Genomic DNA, 20,741 nt, shown 5'->3' on the forward strand with positions numbered 1-20,741 from the left:
CAGGACTTTCAGGAAAACGTACCACAAAATCTGCTCACATTTCCCACAGCACAATCACGAACAAGCACGTCCACCTAAACCTACAGGCTTTGAATGTGACACAAACACAGGCAAAGTACAATCTACAAGCAACTGCAATGTTTTGCAGAAAGTTACTCCTGTCATTTCCAGTCCCACTGTTTGTCATTGCAACAACCTTATCAACCTTATCTTTATATAAAATTTCTGACCTTGGGGCTCAAAAAGGAGTTCAACATTGATAATCTCTGCCATATGTTCTACTTGCTCCCTACAAGTGAAAATCAGCTGTGACTATGATCTTCATGCTACAGTTAAAAACATACAGAGGTGCAAAATGCATGTACTAACCACAAAAAAAAATTAAAAGCTGGGGAACTGGGGGACACAAACACAGAAAGAACAAACTAACCTTTGTTCACAAAACAACTAAGATCCAAAAAGTCAAGAAAGCTTGACTGAAGGTATGATTTATTCTCTGTATTATGTCTTACCTAACATCATCCAAATAAGTTACAGAGAGCTTATAATGCCAATATACATCAAGGGAGATCACAAGTGGGCCAAAGCATCCGGTAACACGCACAGGCAGAGGAATGGCAAATACGTGCTGCAGATAAGATGGAAAATAATCCATTTGGCAGACGTTTTTGAGTAGCATAGAACAGAGGATTAAAAAGTGTTCTGTCTCAGTTCAGGTTGGGTTTTTTGGAGGTTTGTTTTGTTTTCAGAAAAGCAGATTATTTTAATGAAGAAATCATTTCCAGTCTTTCAAAAATGATGAGAGCATACTGAAGAAATAATGCTTCAGAAAAAGTGTACAGTAGCAGACTGTGCTCAAAAAAAATACATTATAGAACACAGGGACACTAATGATTTTGAAAGATGGCTACATATCCTTTTATGTTGACTTTCATAATCATATTCCTCAACATCCAGCATTAGCACACATAGAAAAGCTATACTTTATGGGTAAAAAAACAAATTAGCTACAAGAATAAATTCAAAAACTGTTCAAGAGTAACATTCTTTCTTAAACCTTGATTTTAAAAGTTACATAGAAAAAAAAAAAACCCTCCTGGTTACAAGACTTTTCACATTACTTGCTTACAGTTTTGTATTTCCATTACAAGGAAAATGAAGCACATCCATAAACCTAAATATTTTAAAGGATGTCATAAATATCCTACAATAAAATTTTATAATATACTTGTGTCCTACTAGTACTGAAACAAAAATGAAGGTTCCTCCCATGACAAAGCAATGATTCAACATCACTCTGGGAACTCAAATAACACTTCTAATTCCACCTCCCTAGGCCAAACTTTTTTTAAGAAACATTTAACTTGCTCTGAGACAGCTTTTATTTAGCCACCATGGTCTCTTACTGCACTGTTGTTAAGCCAAGCCAGGTTTCAGGTGTCCTTTCAGGACTAGCACAGCGTCATCCAGGTACAAGTTCCAAACTGTGTACTAATTTATCACAGTTACAGCCGCATGCCAATGTCCAATCCAGATCAGACTTCTATTGCAAAGAAACCTGATGGTGAGACCATTGCTTCTTGTGAATCTGAGGGGCTACAGGAATACAAACAACAGGAAAATCCCTGGTCTTTGAACTCTCCAGACCAATAGATGACTACTACAATAAGAAAGCTCAAACTTAGATTTGTAGCAGTCATATGACAGTAATTCTGCCTGTTACTGTTGAAAAGGTTTAAAGAATATAAGTAAATAAATAAAAAGTAAATAAGTAAAAAAAGCCCAAATCATCAAATTAAAATACTACAAATACTAGAAATGTATCCACATTAATGTTGAATTTGTCATTAAAGTCCACAAAATTTACCTTGTGCAGAAAATCTGATAACCTGCCTCATTTTTTCAAAATTAGTTACTACTTCTAAACAAAGATTAAACTACATCCTTTTCCCCATACGAGAGGAAAAATGAGCTACAAACATCAAACCCCTAGTTACATTGTTGAAACATGCATTTTGAGATCAGGCAACATATATACACCTAGCTTCTGTTGACAATAAAGAAACATAAGATTTATATAGATAGATACATCAAATCTCAAGCAAAATATACCCATTACTATCATAAGACACAATAGAAATATGAGGCATGATTCAAGATATTATATTTATAAATTGACTTATTTCTTGCAGAAAACTAGCAAATATTGTGCAAGTAAAAGCACTGTGTGGTTTGCGAAAGACACTGGTTAATTAAATCTCCCTGAACTTGTACCAAAATGCATGACCCCATCCAGGATCCAACATCAAATTCTAGCTTATGGCAGTCCTTATGCAGTGAAATGCACCAATATTTCTCCCTGTCTCAAGTGATGAAGGACAGGGAAAGAAAAGTAGTTTCCATATGCAGCCTTGAACATTATGTATCCAGCCTAGAACCATTTACAACCTGAGCCTACGTTCAGTGCAGCCTTAAAGGTATCAGGTACAAAGTTTAGGACAGCAAGGAGTGCTTGTATAAAACAACAAAATTTAAGAGTCCATTTCTACTTTTGTCCAGCATATGCTGGTACCTAACAAACAAAATTTTGCAGAAAATATGCAATGCAACCAAGAGCCAAGGTAAAAACTTTGTCCAGTTGAGCTTCATGAAAGCACTCAGAACAGCTTATACTGCTAAGAAGTATCTTAGACTTTGAGGTGGGGAGGATGTTCTTTTATTTCTTATTTCTTGTCACTAAAAACACAAGAACACATGGAAGATCTGCAACCAGGACATTCAAGAGCATTTAAGCAGATTTAAGAGCCCTTCACCAATCAGGTACATCAGAAAATTCCAGGGAAAGTTTTCTGATGGAATCACTGCATGAATGATACCTCAACTGGTCTACTCACACTACTTACATGAGCCATTTAAACACCAGCACTAAGACCAACAACTCCATGACAGACCTGCAAAACTTTTAAAGCACAAGCTGAAATACAAGCACCATATCTCTCTCCATTATCTCTGGATGCTTAGATCAATATTCCACACTAGGAGGGTACAAATTTTATTGCTTCAGATTAGGTTTGACTCATTTTAATATTGAGATTATTCTCCAACTCTTCTACACTTAGAAAATTATTCTACAAACAGATGAACTTCCTACTTGCCTTTGCTCTTTGATACTTTAAAAGCTTCTAAAGGATACGAACTCCTTTTGATACTGCAATGGTAAGATGCCAGAAATTTGACATGAGACATGAGCCAAAAATTAACTTTTCAGAAGCATTTCCAAACCATCTGGAGAAGAAGCAAAATAATTAATACCACCTTCAATAAAACACTAAACATGCAGTAGCCTGGCCTTTCCTTTGTGTAATTAAAAGTTTTGAAAGCCTCAAACTACTCAGAACAGATTATGAATCATTCAAAATAATTTTACCTTTTTTTTTAAACACTATTAGGTTTGGGGTTTTTTTACTTAAACACAGCAGTACTGATTCCTTGAAATTGCTGATTAGAACTTTAAATGAACAACTGTGCATACAAACTCACCTTCAGGAAAAGCCAAAATCAATGTAAAACTGTATCCAAATCAAGTAATGCATTCATGGTTCTTTACACAAATATCCAAAACCAATGAAAGTGCAGATGAAAGCCATAAGAAAGTCCAACAGACAGAAAAACTCCTCCTTAACTCACACATTGTCATAGCTGATTTATGGTTTATGGTTATGAGGTACAAATTCTGTACCTCAACTCTGCAACATATCAAGACTAGGGGAGAGAAGAAGGTATCTGCAGCCCCTCGCACACTGCTCACCTTTGAGCACAAACATTATGTTCAAGGTACGTCTTATGTGCATGAGCCCATTGTACTGCTGTGACTGTATACTGTACTCCTGTGACTCATCAACTCCTTAAAAAATGTCAGTGAGGAGCTCCCAGAAATTCACTTATGCTGCACAAAACTTGACAATACCTTGGTAATGATTCTGATGTTACAATGAGGCAGCTCTATACTTGCAATGTATAAAATCCTGACACCGGAAAATAAGTTGTTCAAAACATGTTTGCCTACGTTTTGGAAACTGTTTAGTTTAATAACCACAAAATAAACCTCCATTTTATTTATTATGATAATTTGTGAATGCACATAAAATCTGGGCTGTCACAGACTGGAAGCTACCAGTAGCCTTAGAAATAACTACTCAAGGATATTAAATACTAAGTAGAAGAGATTAATAGAGTTTCAGTAATCAGGTAAAATCAAAACTGCAAATTAAGAACACAGCTTGAGTTATTTATTCACAAATAATCTACAAATAATCTAATGGGTTCTCCAAAGATCATTACAAAAAAAAAGAAAAATTAAATAATCTATGAAGTATTTCAACTTCCAGCAAGCCCTACTTTCCCCCCAAAGAAACAACAAATAATGTTTTTAAAGGACTTAGCCCCAGAACAAAATATGAGTGTCAATAAACTTGAGTGAGAACATCATAAAAATTATTTTGATGTGTTTGCACTATGTTGTTACTAAGAAAGAGAAGGAGACTCACTTGGGCTCAGTTTCATTTGCTTTCTAGGTTGTAGTCCTCTCTGTGCATAAGCACAGACTATACATTCCTTCTCATACTTAGTGAATCTGCTATATGTTTATACAGCCTCAGCAATAATTGCTTTCAGGTGTACTCCAACACAATGAATGTGTCAACTGTTAAATTACCAACTCTAATTCAAAGAGGGGGGAAAAAATGTTTTAAATCACTTTTTACAACAGGTGGTCCCAAATTTTGGGACTAGAGATTACTGAGTTGAAAACTGCCCCATAAAAAGCATCTTTCTCTAGGATGACACCCTAGTCCAGGGCACAGCTCCATCCATCCAGGTACAGCTCCACATCCAAAGAGATTGTGCTGCCCTCCTGTGGTCCGTGAAGATTTTAAGCCCCAGAAGTCACACACAGAGCCGAGAAAAACTCTGATTCTGCTCTTCAAAGACAGATTGCATAGCTACACGTTATACTTCGAAGAAAGTAAAAAAGCTGAAGTGCTGTTGCAGGGGTATCAAAGGTCTCCTGATGCCCCTGCCTGAAAGGACTGCTCAGGTTTTGTAGAGGAAACACAGGACAACCACGTTAAAACTCAGCTGTCTCTCAGTCACAATGTGTAGAAAACTGCAACATGCCACAGTTTGCAAAAATACTGCAAAGACAGGTAAAAACCTGTAAGTTTAAATCCTTCTGTTGATTATTACCTTACACGGGTAAGTGAATTATGGATCCCCACATTCCGGGACATGACAAATGGGTGACACAGAAGAGCTAAAGGACACAAAGCTGTACACCCTATCATTGATGTAACTGGGATATAAGTCTAATAACAAAACTTACAGAACAATCTTCAAATAAGCAGTGAAGACATTTTACAGCAAGGAGTATCAGAATACTGAAGCAGATCAAATATCCCTTTTAAAGTCAAGACTGGTGCTACAGAAAATAAATTTAAATTTTACAGTAACTAGAAATACTAAGACATTAGTATATTGTGAAAAAAGTTTATGAAGAGAAATGTTAACAACAATTTAACATTTTATCCAACAGTATATCTAGACTATTTGGAGATAGAAAAGTGTTAACTCCTCCTCTTCCTCCTAAATCTTTCTAATTAATACAAATACGATAAATATGTCATCACTGCCTTCTCTATGAAGTGACACACTGTAGCACAGCATCACTCCTAAATACACCTTATTGATCATTAAAGGATATTCATTTCTATATTTCTATTCCCCAAAAATACCTCTGATAATGATTTTGAGCCATATTCAAAATAAAATGTCTTTTTGAATCATATTAATCATCTGGATATTTGCTGGACATTGTTCCAAACCATAACTGCTAGAATTAATTCCTTCACTCCTCAATAGTAATCTTCCACAAAAAATGACCTGCATTTCAATGCTGTGGAGTACTTAGTACAAACATAACCTCTAAACCTCTGGTTTAAGAGATGAATATGTAACTTTGGGGCTCTCTATCCCATGAATAAAGAACATAGAAATATAAAAGGGAAAAGGAAACTAGTAAACTCTACTACAATGATATGAAGAGTAAAAGAAAGACCAAATAGTTTAAATTAAACAAAGGGCAGAGTTACTTAGAAGGTTACTTAACATTTATTAAAGATTTCTGATTAAGAGATGAAAAATTTGTTTAACAACCTTGTTAAAGAATATCTGCTGGGCACCTATGACTTAATGTTTTTGGGGTTTATGCCCTTTCACATGTCTAAGCACTTCAGAGAAAAAAGAGAAAAAACAACTCACAGTCTAATGAATAGAACTACTTTTTCTATCTAGGGCAAATCACACTCAAATTCTACACAAGTGAAGTCAGTTGAGGCCACTGACTGTCAAGTGCAGACATTTTGTCAAAGTTCATTGTGGATTAATCAAGAACATGCTTCGACCAACAGAACCAAGACAACTGTGAATTTACAAAAACAAATCATTATGAATTGCCTTCAGTGCTCGAGCCATAAATTTGTAAAACATTTCAACTGGTATACTGTGGTATTTAATTTTAATTCTTTAGTATATTCAGTAAACAAACACAAACCACAACAGGACTAAAAAAAGTGTGCACTGAACTTTATGTACAGTACTCTACAAAGCAAATCTCTCCAAACCCTAATAAACTCTCCATTAACAAGGACATGTGAACTGTAAAAATCATACCTCCAGGAATTAGACCTCATCAAAATTTTGTTGTAGGGGATATTCAGTATGGACCATTAAGGCATCAGTAATTCTCTGAAGGCTTACACTTACTCCACAAAGCAGGGCACTGAAACAAAGATGACACTTTCCAGTATCACTATCAGCCATATGAAAGTCCATCAATCACACCCATCACAACAGGATTTTTCAGAGCAGGCCAAACACCAAGGAGAATGTGTCCTCACTGAATCAAAATGCAGCTGTCAGAACTTCGTACCATTTTCTCTAGTATGATTTTTAATAAGACACACTAGCAACTCTTGTTTTTTCTCTGCAGATTTTGAATATTTCAGAGGCTGTAGGCATGTCATTTAGATCAAAACATCACTTAAGAAAATGCGACAGACTCCAAGCAAACATAAATATACTGAACTTGTATTCCTTGTAATGCATATGCATTGATTTCATGAGGCATGGAAACCAGCTATGTTTACAAAGAGTATTCATTTTAGCAAATCATTGTGCCTAAAAATCATTACTACAAACTGATTTAACTTTAACATATAATAGCTTTGCCTCCTGTCTCCAAATAGGCATTATAAAAACATAAAATAATTAATTCCCTTCCCTGGTTTTGCTTGGTAACCCAAGACAAACACAAAATAAAAAGGAAGGAAGGAAGGGAGAGCATAATAACAGTGGGAACAGCGTACATTGTCATCCATGAGTTACCTGGTTCGGTGACATGCCTATGTTGTTATTTCCAGTTAAACCTGAAGAATTTTCTTTGTCTAAAAATTAGTGATTGCTTTCAAACTTCCCTGAAAATTGTCCTCGGGCCAACTATGCAATGTTATATCCCTGAACAGTCAAAAGATCCTAAGAAGTCACATATGAAATACAAAGTTTTGGAAGAATGCCCTTTTTAAGGTAAGCCAGTAAAAGAATATATACCAATGTTGCCTATATTACAAAAATGAGCATTTTTGCTCTTTGTTACTGAAAATTATTTACTTCCCAAGCATGTATCAAGAACAGGAGGCAACCTGGTTGTATTGCCATCACAGGTTTTCCAGATATTGAACTGCAAAATATAATGCGCACATAAATGTGGTTTAAACTTATTTAAATGACTACAGCAAAACTGTAACTTTAAGGAGAAATTAATGAGAAGCAGCTTCAGTTGAGTTTCCCTTGGACTGTTACACCCATGTGGCTTGCAGGCAAAGAGCTCTCTGATACGGAAAAATCAGCTGAGGAAGAAAGATGAGTTCCTGCTTCAAGATGCCTGAGACACTGAAATAGGCTAAAACACTACTAAAAAGAATCTTCAAAGTCCTTCAAAAAGTTCTGACAGGCTTGAAAGGGAAATAGAGAACTTAAAAGTGTTTCTTTCAACTCTTTTTGTTTTACAGAATAAATGACTGTCTGGATTTAATTTTAAAAATACAGTTGCTTTTAACTTTTAAAGTAAAATACACAATTTTGCATCTTTTGATTAGCAAAAGTTTTCATCAAATGTCAGATTCCCTAAACCATCTTTGATTTTTAAACATAATGTATTCTTAACTCGAAAAGCTTTTTTCAAATCAAAATATTCAAAAGGTAATACCAATATAAAAAGCAGAACAAAATAAGAGTGACCTGGCCTCACAAAAAAATTCCAGAAACAACCTGGATATATTGACTAAAGTCTGACAATTTCAAATCAAATAACTCTGCATCTAATACACCATTTATTCCACAATTATAATATTATTCAGTTCTATGAGCAATTACAAACAACTTTAACATGGACACAAAGTCACAAACTCTTATACTGGTTAGAAGATAATTGCATCATTAAGTGCTGTTCCTTTCATTAAAACTAATTTTGTTTATGATGAGGGTTAGAATTTTCAAAATTTTCTTCTTTCTCTGTTGAGAGGCCACACTACATTAAAGTATCTTTTATTTAATAACAGTTCTGGAAGCTGAAGCTAACACTGATCCTTCAGGACTGTTGTTTGGTAGCCACCAAGACTTTAACCAAAACATCAGTTAATTCCACAGAACTGGAAAACTATGCTCTATATTATTGCTCTAGCACGTGTTATTCAAAGGTACTTAAGTTTCAAAGATATTTCTAAATTACAAATGTAAACATTGTTTTACTCTGTAAGTAAATACTGTCTCATGCATACTGACATCATACTGAAATGATGTTTCATTTCAGATGAAACACCACAAATAAAGCACTTCTTTTAAGTTCTTTTACTTCCTGCTTAACAAGAATTTCAACTCGCAAGAAAAGTAGTAAGCATTTGCAAGACTGTAGGTCAGTTACCTCTCATTCTTGAATTTCACCGTTGAATTTAGAAAGTTAGTAAGTTAAAAAGCTGTTTTAAAGGAAAAAAAAAAATCCTTTTTTTAAAAAATCTATTTTTCTGTTTCACAGTGAAAACAATGTCTGATGAAAAAAATGTGACAGTACCAAAGCCTTCTATCTCCATATATCCTCAGAGTAATAAAGCAGCAATAAGGGTTATCACCATCCAACCCCACATTCACACACTTTTCCCCTCCCTTTAATGTGCTTTGGAAGAACCTAAAGGAAGCACCTCTAATCAAATCCAGCCAAACTGGTCTTGATATCCACAAAGCCGTTGCAGCAAGTAGGAAATGAACCTGAAGACTATGAATCCATTCACATACAGGACCAGGAACACAAGCAAAGACTCCATGATTGACTGAAGTTCCAAAAAGGAATAAAATCCCTTTTCTAATGGTGCCTAATAAAACCACCTAATAAAACCAAAGTAGATGTTGCATTTCTTTGCTGGTCACAAACGAAATATAATCTCCTCTTTTCCAAACCTCACATATAATCAGCAGCAGCACAGTACTTCCATTCAACAGTCTTATTTCAACAAGCTCTTCTGTCGCCCTGAAAACTCAGCTTCTGAGCTTGCTAACATAGTTTTCTAAGGACTTTCCCAGGACAGTAACTATAAACATAGATATGTGTACATTCTTTCTGTTACACGTCTTGTAATGGGCACCTCTCATGGCCAGTGCAGTGAGAAAGTGTTATCCTGACCATCCAAACCCTGGCCGTGGTAGGAAGCCTATAAATCCTGGGAGGAAAAATAAACTCTGCTCTTCTTTCTTTACCACACCTCAACCTGTGTCCGCATGATCTACTGATCTTCAGCGGTAACACTCCTCTTTCCAACATTTTCAGCCTCTGCCTTGCTAGGGAAAAAATGAAAACATTTCCTATGATGACATACATCAGCGCAGGGAAATAATCACATGATGTATTTCATTTTTTTTCTGTCTCACATTGTGACCACCTACACTTTCATATTCTGACCTGCCATTCTCTTTTTACTATCTGTACATACTAACAACCACAGTAACTTTATTCCTATGCAAGGTATCTATGGATGCCTTTACTTCTATGGAAAACTCAACGAAACCTGAGCTTGGTTAGGATTTTTGGATTATGTCAACTGCTGACTGAAATGAAGGCCAATCTTTTGCCCCCAATTTGCCCATCAGCTGTTGATGACCTGAGGGAAGTTACATCATTATGTGTCACAAACAGACTGGATTTTACTACAGATTTTTAATTGTTTACCTGTCTCAGCTCTGAAGCATATTGCAAACTGGCATATTTTCTTATGAAATAGTTAAGTAGCTTCACCAGAAGAAGATCCTGTTAAATACACACAGACATACAAGTCCTCACCTTCCCCAGGACTGACTGCAGATGGAAGACTGGTCCAGTCTAGGGTCCAGCTGGGGCACGGATGAGGAGAAAACTTTGCTTCAATTCCATTTTCCTACATGAAAGGAGGGAAAAAATAAATTAAGACCCTTTACCTACCTAAGATGGTATTAAAATTCTCACTAAATTTAATGGCATCAGATCAAACTGCAACACAGTCCAAGCAAAACTGAACAGGCAGATGACTACACTATACAACATTCAAATTATGTATATTTCTCTCATTCTCACAAAAAAGCCCTGCTAATTTTTTTAGGAAATGCTGTCAGCTTCTATGCAAAAAATATTGGATTATGGTACATGATGGACAGTTTTCTTTAACAAAACTCATTAGGGTTCCCCGATATTCAAAGCTTTAATCAAACAGAAAAAAAAAAAAAAACAAAACAAAAACCCGAATGAAAAGGTTGGATAATGAAGCCAAACATAAAAGCAACAGTTTTTTGTCATTCTTTATATAAATGTCTTTTAAAGAGAAATACAATATTGCAATTCAAACAAAAAGTTACTTTGATTATTCAGAATTATTGATAGGGCTCCAACAGTCCTATCTTCACGCAATTCCTGAATCAATCAAATATCAGAAGAGAAGAAAAAAACAGAATAACTTCTAAGTCAATGCATATCAGATTTAAGACAAACAAAAGGTATGAAACTGTTCAAGGCTGTCAGAATTAGGTTGTACAATTCTAATAAATTCTACCTACTCAAAATCAAGCAAATACATCTATAAAAATAACCCATTAATCACCATTAACTTAGTCATGGTTGGCCTTGGACCACCTATAAAATGACTTTCTTCATTATCCTCTTCCAACTCATCAGGAACTGAAAGAGAATCCTGTAGCTGTTCTCCAGGAGCAGACATCAGCTCTGGAAGCTGGAGAAGCTCCATGTTGCATTTGCCAGCAGCTTTCTTTACTCCAGGTACCTCTTGAACTCTTCTATACCAACTGGATATCAGTGGCAAGTTTACCAGATTTTTGCCTTGTTTCTTGCTGGAAACCTGTAATAATAAAATAAGAAGGTTAGAGGCTACTGTAAATTTCTTGCTACAAGCCACCAAAAGGTATGAACTACAGGAGTGAGCTCAGCTCTATGCTGAGCACATGCACTCACAGCATGATGGCAATACAAAAATCAGCTGGTTCAGAGCTCCAGGTGGAATTGGCAGTTGGCCATTTAGACTTTATCTGAAATTCCCATTTGCTAAATAGGATGAAAAGGTTTACATGAGCAATTTTAATCATAATTTCAGTCAGTAACAGGAAAACTCCATATAAATAATACTCTTAAATGTTTCCGATTTCCTAACAAATATTTGCTATTTCCTAACACAGGAATGAATAGTTTGGTTGGTTGTTAGACAAAAAAAGTAAACCCAATGCAGTAATTTGCAATGAATACTGAACTCTAAGCATGATATTATGGTACCTGAATGGTCTTCCCCACAAGTACCCCTTAAAAGCTCATCCACCAACAGCTGTTTTCCTGGGAACTACAAGAATGAAATACCTTAGACTATGTGGTAAAAGGCATACATTACCCCTGGTCTTTACTCTAGTCTTTGCAATACATCTGTGGCTTTTTTTTTTTTTAATTAGTACTGAATATTTTTTTTTAATCGTGTATTACTTTTTAGAATCTTAAGTTCATATTTTTATACAATAACGGTAACTAGTATATTTCTACTCTGAAGTAAGTGTATGTGATTATGAATTAAGGTGGCCTCCAATAGAAACTAGTATTTTAAGTATAAAAAATTAAATGAAAACATTTATTAAGTAAGAATATGCTGCACATATAAAAAAAAATATACCCAAATCACTTTTTAAGATGAAGCCTAGCTACTTTTTAAAAGGATGCATTTGATTAAATTAAATAACTTTTGTTTAGATTTCCAAATGTTCTAAGACAATGGAGATAGTCCTCTTGCAGGAGAGGTTGTGAAATATCCTTAAAGACACTCAAAATATGACTGGACACAGTCCTGGGCAACTGGCACTAGCTGACCCTGCTCTGAGCAGGGTGGTTAGATAAGATGAGCTCCAGATGTGACTTCCAACCTCAATTATTCCAACTGCAACTATTCTGTGAGCAGTTGTGAATATCCTGTGAATGCTGTGCCTGCTTTAAATAGAAAATTAAAAATCGTGATTACAGGAATAGGCAGAAAAAGCCATGCAAAACCAACATTCTTCCCCAGATCTGTCCACAGTACAGAAATAGAAGTTGGTAAAGAACACTTTCGACACAAAATTTCCACCAGCTCTCCTGCATGCTGTGTTTATAATATGCTTCGGGTAATCACAAGTAATTAACAATAGCTAAAGGAGCAAAAGAAGGATGAACTGTGTAACTTTACTATCTAATTTAATATCCTAATAGTAACACAGGCAAAAACACATTAATTCAGTTAAGGAAGAAGTCTTTTGGAAAGCAATTCTAAGAGCCACTGTTACATTTGTTATCAAGTGTTCTAAATTGTATTTTAAAATGTGAATAGTGTTTTTTTCTCAGATGAGGAACTGAGCTTTTGTTATACTTCTATTAATTTTCAACAGTTACAACTAATAGAAAGCACAACAAAGGTAACCTCAGAATGATAACAGCAGAGAAATGAGGTAATGAAAAACAGCCCTTCAGCTTCATTATCTTACTTTTGGTAATTATAATTACAATCAACTAGTCAGGTCTCCTCATATTTATAGGATGATATTTTCCAGACACATACTCACTTAAGACTTCATTATTATTCACATCCTTAATTCAAAGCAGAACTGGAACTGCAACTGCAGTGATTTTTTTAAACACAATCCAGGGAGTCCAGTTACACAAGTGACAAATAACACATTAATACAGAATTAAACTCTGGGACTTCCATCAACAAGAGCAGTTTCAACTCACTACCTACAAGAAGCTTTCAGATGCAACTTTTTCAATTTTGATGAGGACTGTAGGCATCAAGGTATAATTGCTTAGAAAATTATCATTCACCAGAGAACAGAAATAAACAAATATTATCCCAGATCTCTTGTAAAGTAGGTAATAATGAAACTGAAAGCCAGGTTTTCAGGGCCATCCTTGGTGTGCTAACACAAGTGTACTGTAAAATACCTAGTTCTTGAGCTGCAGAACACCAGGGCTTTAGGGTAACATACAAAAAGTCAACAAACACAAAAATTCTCAGCTGCTCACAGTACATCCACAGAGTGATTCCAACTACATTGCTGAAATCAATTAAGCATCTGATGCAAAAATCTCATGCCTAGTACCAGTAAATATTACTCTAAGAAGTAGTGCTCTTATATTAAAAAGCTCTTGGAAAAATAAAAGCTGAAATACATTAAAGTTTTTTAAGTAGTAAGAAAGCATTTTGTCTTAATACTTTAGTATCATCCATACAGAAGTCGCTGTTCACCTCCAATTATGTGATTTGCAAAACAAACAAAGCAGATGTGAATTAAGAAGCATTTCTGTAAAACTACTCATCTCAATTCAAAGGCAGCATATTGCTATCATCATACAGAAATCCACTGAGGATGATGATACTGCTTAAAGAAGTTATAATGCGGACATTTGTCACATTATGAATATTTGATAGTCATTATCTTGATTTTCGAGATTGTTATTCTCAATGGGACTAACAGCATCTTCACCAGGAATTCCATTTGTTTTCAAGCACCATAAGAGAAATTTGGCAAACCAACTTGCAAAATCAAAATGCAAATGCTCCTTGAAGAGACACCAGCTAAGCCATAAATCTCATGGAATAACTGCAGGAATACTGGAAGGAAGCAATTGTACCATTGTATCATTTTTGTTATATTTTGTATCATTTATATATGTATATGTATATATTTATATCATATTATTTTGTATAATTTTATTCTGATGGGAAATAAAGACAGCGCTGTCATTTCCTTAAATCTCCCCTGTGTATCTATCCTCATAAAACCAAGTACACAGATAGTTGAGCAAGACTCTTGCATGGTCTTGCCACAGAAGTTTTTCCCACTGTAGAATTAGTCTTTAAGTTGAGCTCAAGTCATCTGTACCAGTATTTTTAAATTATTATTTTGTGGGCAAATTGGTGCCAAAATATTTCAGTATAGTATTTTAACAGTTAACAGTGTTTACTAACCATTGATATGCTCTGTATCTACAAATAATTTTAGTGACCTCACCAATCCCTGTTTTTTGTGTTTGTACAAAAACAAGACAAATCTCTGATTTTGGGTTAAGGTCACGTTGTAAACACTACAATATGTTTCAAATTAACATATTTAACATAAATTTGTTTAAGATAAACATAATTGACAACTTTTAGGCTCTGAAAAAACATACACATAACACTAGTTAATATTTGCAGAATCTGTCAGCTTACCAAGAACTGATGGATGCATGGCAAAAGCACTAGGTCTGCCACAGTAAAATACAGTCCTTCTGCAAAAACATGGTCCAAGAGTGGAAGGTCAGAGGTTTTTGTTCTCCTGATGTGAGGGGCCTCCCTGCTGATGGCATCTGGTGCTTCCTGGGCAAGTAGTTTAGAGAAAGCAACGCTCAGTTCCAAACTTGGGGGTGGATGCTCATGGACTCCACCTGGTTTTAATTCCTCTGTTGCTTCTTCACCAAGCACAGGCACTGCAGCCTTGCTACCTGCCTTCTGTTGTTGAAGTTTCTGCCTTCGAATTTTGTCATCGTTATGTACTCGGACAGGCTCTCCAAGCTTCCTTTCCAACAGCAAAATGTCAGGAGGAATAGCCTGGCAGTTCTCAGGAGAGGCTGTCAAAAATCTTTCAACAGCCAGAGGTATGCTGATCTCACAGAGCCTGGTCCACTGGCTAACCTGCACAATAAATTTACGTAATTAGTGTCTCTACAGACATAAAAACAAAATCCAGAATAACTTTTAGTTACTTTTGGTTACTCAATCACTTCAAGCAAAGGAATTCCAGCTTTAAATACATTCTTTGTTAACCTTAGAAGTCAAATATGTCTGGATTGCCTTTACAACAGCAGAGCTAGAAAGCTAAATTGTATATATAACAGAACAGTTGTCCAGTACAGCATGTTTTTATTTCCTTACTATTGACATAAAATTAGGGTGGCTATGTAACTCCTAAGAAACAAAGCTGTGATCTGAGTTGAAGGCACAGCAATCAGTGGCAAGCATGGAAATAGCAATCATGCCAGGGTGGAGTTCAGCCTCCTGAGAGGCTTGAGGAAGGCAAGTCTAGATGGATCACACTGCTACAAATGGGCTGACATCTCAACTCAAAGGGTAGTGTTGGTTAATAGTTCACTCTACCTGAAGCCAGTTAGGAGTGGAAATCTTTAAGGGTCTATGCTGAGACCTATTCCATTTCATCATCTTTACCTGGAGGGGGGAGATGGAATACACTCCCATCAAGGATGACAGGGAATTGAGAAGAGCAGACAACAAATTCCCAACAAACTCCAAGGTAGAGTTGCCATTCACATGAGCCTGCACAGACTAGAGAATGAACTGAGAGAACTGATGTGAAACTCAGAATAATCCACACCTAGGAGGGAATTATCAGCCAGAACGGTACAGGTTAGGGACTGACCACCTGGCCAGGTATCCACTCTGCTAAAAGGACAACCTGGTGAGAATAAGCTAAACAAAAGCCACCTTGACAGTGCAGGCTAAAAATACATAGTGCTTTTCAAATCAAAATCAGCAAGAAATTAGGTATTTCTTAGTTTACTTCAAACTTTTTAACGCATTTATACTGCTAGACATGAAACAAAGATCTGACCTACTTTTTAACATTAAGGTTCTTTTTGTGCTGCTAAAAAGTAGTATCTTCAAAAATAATTATTTTTCATCCTTGTGCCAAAATACAGGTATTTCTGTATAGAGAAAATAGCATTTTCTAAGCAAATTAAGTTTTTTACTAAAAGAACTTACTTGACATCAATATTAACAGCCTACTTCAGAGCATTTAATACTTATTAAAAAACCAATCAACGTATCCAAGAGAGAGAGAGACACACTCACTTCAGCACAGGCTTTTAAGCAGGTCTTCTTAAAGCCCAAGAGTTCCAAAAGATCCTTTTTAGATGGATCTGCCTCAAACGTTTTCTGTATTATATGTCTTAAGACCACAGAAAGCCCAGCTCGGCAGAATTTGTCATCTTTCATGACAACAGCAGGTAAACTGCAGCTCTGCACAACCACTGGAAGCTGACATCTGGAGATTAAATGGACCTCAAGATCACCAGCGAGGTTTTTTGTCACACACTGATCACCCACATCTTCGCCAGTTGGCACTAAAAAAACTTTAAATAATTTGCAGTCACAGTAGGATAGCAAAAACAGTGAGATAGATGTATGAAGAGGAAAGATACTATCTCTGTACTGATGAGAAAAAGCCAAATATAAATGTTCTTCAGCAACATTATCTTTCATCTTCTTCCTGAGATGAAGTTCCTGAAATAGAAATCAGAGTATGACATTCATAAAAGAATACAGAATTTAAAAAAAAAAAAAAAAAAATTAAATCACTGGTTCTTCCACTATCTGCTACAACTGATTCGAACATAAGATACTACTGAAGACCTCCTGCCTGAATAATTGGCAGGCCCTTTTTTGAGAGAAAAAAATGGTTTCACATCTAGACTGTCTCTTTCCATACAAGACCATGGATAAGAAAATGATCTCTGTAAATTTTTTTTTAACATTTTAGCATATTTCTGACATCAAACAAAACTTAAGGAAAATGTTTCATTTTTAATTTTTAAGTGCATAAGCATTTTAGAGCAAGGTTTTTTGTTTTTTTTTTACATTAAAATCTTCTACAATATTAACCATGCATTATTAAAAAAAAACCAAGTACCTGAGCACGTATCTACAACAATCAGTTCCCAAATACAAACATCTGTCTTTCTGTAACTGCTAAAAGGCAGGTATTTATAAATTAATAAATCAAGTTATAAAATTTATATAAATTATATTTATAAAATAATAAATTATTAATTAAATTTATAGGAGGTATTTAAGCCATGGGAAGTAATATTGGCTTCTGTATTAAAAATTAATCTAGAGTTGGGTGAGAGAATAAAATAAGCAAATAAACATTCACCTCATGATACTACGTGAACACCTCAAACACACAACTACTTTAAAGCAGTCAAATTCAACAGTAGCAGAGCTGTAATATCTTCTCAGTATATTAGAAGCTCAAAGTAATTTTCCTTACAGTGGGTTGAAAGCTACATTTTTCCTACTACAATATTCCATAGGAGTTTAACATAAGGCACTGATGCAGTAATTTTTCTGCTCCATCACTCATCAGCATTGCCCAAAGCAACCTTACAGACGACGGTGGCATTGGAAAGCCTTAGACACTAGATGGCCCTCCTACAACGAGAGTCACACACCACAGCTCGGGCACAGTGAGCTAAAGAAATTTAAATGTTGCTAAGAAAGGCCAGAATAGGGTTTTATATACATGTATATAAAGCACAAGTTTCACTGGAACAGCATCAGTCTTTCTGTCTAGATTAATCTGTCTAGATTAATAGTCTTTGCACAATTACACAAATATGATGTATTTCTTAAAAAAAAGGTTTCATTTGATACATCTTGATTATTCAATTTATTTTTTTCCATGTAAACATGTACATCACACTTGCTACTTTATATTACCTACCACAGGGCCAAATTAATTGCCCAAAAAGAGGGGGTGGAAGAATAAAATCAAGTCCACCTGAGATTAAGAGCATACTAATGTCTGTTACAGTGAAACATTTTTAAACCATTAAATGACAAGAACAGTGGCTCTACTACGAGTACTATTGCTTTTCTTTAATGAATACACTGCCACACAAAGAACAGGACAGTACACAATGCAATACCTACTTTGCCACAAGATATTTTATTTGGGTAAATCTTGACAGCATGGAAGTCGAGACAGACTCTACATCCTAAGTACAGCTCTGTGGTAGAAATCATACAGTGAAGGCACTGTCAGAGAGGTAAATCAAAAAGAGTTACTGCTACCATGGTCACATCCATAGCTTCCAGCCTTTAGTCTCCAATTCTCGACTACAGTACCTCTTCCAATATTAAAAAGTACTCTTCAATGCATTTAGGTTATTATTTTTGTTTTTCATGGGAACTCAAAGAGCTCACAGTCCATCTTTCGCTGGGCATGCAAACCACTCAGACATACACATTCATCTCATCACTCAGTTTTTTCTTCTAGCTGACATTTCTGGACTCAGCTATTTTGGTCACTTTCACACTGTGCAAAACTGCTAAATATTCTGGTTAACTGTGACAAGGTTTCTATTTCCAAAGTATATTATTCTATAGTTTCCATCTGTTAATCACCCGTTCCTACAATTTACTTTTAAAAATTTCTTACAAGTAATTTTAATAAAATGGGCTTCCCTAATGACTGCAACTTGTTACATGGGTCACTAGAATATCAAAGCATTCAGTCTGTTTTTATTTGAATTGTTAATTATTGCAAAAAATCTCTATGTCCCCGCACCACACCAGTAACATCTCACAGACTTCCCTCTCAAAGAGCCTTGCAAGGTAGAAGTTTCCTGTGTTGCTGTTACACATGTGAAAAACCAAAAGCACAAAGAGAATTTTTAGTTCAGCGTCACACTGGAAGTCTGTCCTAGGGCAAGCCAGAAATTTGGACATTTTTCCTTAAGGTCTTTGTTGTTTGGTTGGTTGTGAGATTTTGGGTTTTTTTAAGGTCAGTCTGTGACAACAGAAACTACAGTCAGGCTAAACTTATTCTCAGATCTCACAGTAGAGAAACCAAAATGATCTGTCCAGGAGTTCTGTCTATAAGTGACTTTACCTCTGTTTCCTCATTGCTTCCTGTGAGAAGAAAGGCCTTCTTAAATCATCACGTCAACTGAGCTGTACACAATTACACTGCCACACCCTACCCCTCTCCCGTATTTTACTTCCAAGAATTCCTCCCAACATTTTGTCTCTAAGCATCGACATTATAAAGCCACTTCCTATATTTTTTGTTTCCAATACAGGTGCTTTTCCACACTGTTTTGGCTCTGTACAGTCTATATTCCTTGCAGATTTATGCACAGATTTTCAATTCAAAGACATAACAGGCTACCGGGTTTCCCATTCTTACTTAAGTATTTTCACATAACTACTACCTATCCATTAAATGTGTTTATTAATCCCTTGGCAGCTCACTGAGACAAAAGCAGACGCAGACATCCACAGTAAAATGAAATGTGCAACACAGAATTAACCAAACCTAATAAGACATTGCACTATATGCTCACAGTATTTTTTTCCCAGCACGTTTTTTCTCTAATAAGACCATAAATTCTGTGGGAAGAGATGGATTTTTATTCTATTTGCCATATTTACAGTAGCCACTGTTTGAAAGAGTGAAAATCAAAAGTGATGATCAATACAGGATTTGCACCATAACTCAAAAGACAAAGATAAAGATAAATAATGTTGCCTACCTTTGGTATAAAAGACACCTACTTAAAAGTTATAACTATTACGTTAGTGTAACTTTCACCAACTGTACTGGTACATTCGCTCTTCCCTTTCGACATGCACTAAACACTTAAATTAGTTTCACTCAGCTGCCCTGTTAACAACGTAGTAAAGAAAATCGCTGCTCTAAAAACAACTGTTTCCCATAAAAACTAAAGACAAATAAATAAGTACATAAACTAGTCCCTGAAAAAGATCCCATTCATTTGTTGATTACTAAAACGTCACTTTTGTTAAGCAGGCGCGTTAGCATCTGAGAAATGTTTCATATAATGCCATTTAAAAACGTGGCAAATACTTAACATAGTGCAAAGTATTATTTGTGCGTTAAGGCACATAACTCGAGAGCCAGGAGTTATATTTCTATCCAAGACGATCCATTTACAGGATGCGTTCAGGGCCACCCCTGCACCCTCAGGGAGCCCTGAGGGAAGCACAGAAGAGCTTCGAAGCCGAGCTTCAGGCCGGTCTACGAATAAAGTCAAAGGTGTGGACGGTTCTGGAGCCAGACGCGGGCGGGCCGTGAGGGACAGAGCCGGGCCAGACTCAGGAAGGCAGCACACGCCTGAGCCCGGCTACTGCAGAGAGCGACAGCACCGAACCACAACTCCCTCGCAGACCCGCTCCCTAAAGCCTCTGCTCCCAGCTGCTCCCGGCGCCCAGGAAGCGCTGCCAAACCAGCCCCAGGACTTTGTCGCCACCACCGCCTTCCCTTTATCCCGCCCTTCCTCC

The 20,741-nt window shown here is 36.1% G+C and overlaps 1 protein-coding gene across 4 annotated transcripts in view; it reads right to left on the reverse strand.

Annotated features, from left to right (window-relative positions):
- Window positions 1-20,741, reverse strand: part of GSTCD (glutathione S-transferase C-terminal domain containing) — a 46,450-nt gene that overhangs the window by 25,679 nt on the left and 30 nt on the right. For 2 of the 4 annotated variants that reach the window (XR_015772657.1, XR_015772658.1), the window contains exons 1-5: window positions 18,369-20,728; window positions 16,506-16,937; window positions 14,868-15,329; window positions 11,232-11,486; window positions 10,442-10,535 (exon numbers count right to left, since the gene is read on the reverse strand). Coding sequence is in view for 2 of the 4 variants with exons in the window: in XM_014263246.2 (XP_014118721.2) it covers window positions 10,442-10,535; window positions 11,232-11,486; window positions 14,868-15,329; window positions 16,506-16,937; window positions 18,369-18,461 (1,336 nt within the window). In the remaining 2 variants the exon portion in view is untranslated. Of the gene's footprint in view, window positions 1-10,441; window positions 10,536-11,231; window positions 11,487-14,867; window positions 15,330-16,505; window positions 16,938-18,368; window positions 20,729-20,741 lie in introns of those variants that run through there. The other 2 variants (XM_014263246.2, XM_005517497.2) reach the window with 2 other exon arrangements.

The sequence above is a fragment of the Pseudopodoces humilis genome, chromosome 6 (assembly GCF_049639895.1).
Source record: "Pseudopodoces humilis isolate 2021_Gansu_Grassland_sample_001 chromosome 6, ASM4963989v1, whole genome shotgun sequence".
Taxonomy (NCBI): domain Eukaryota; kingdom Metazoa; phylum Chordata; class Aves; order Passeriformes; family Paridae; genus Pseudopodoces; species Pseudopodoces humilis.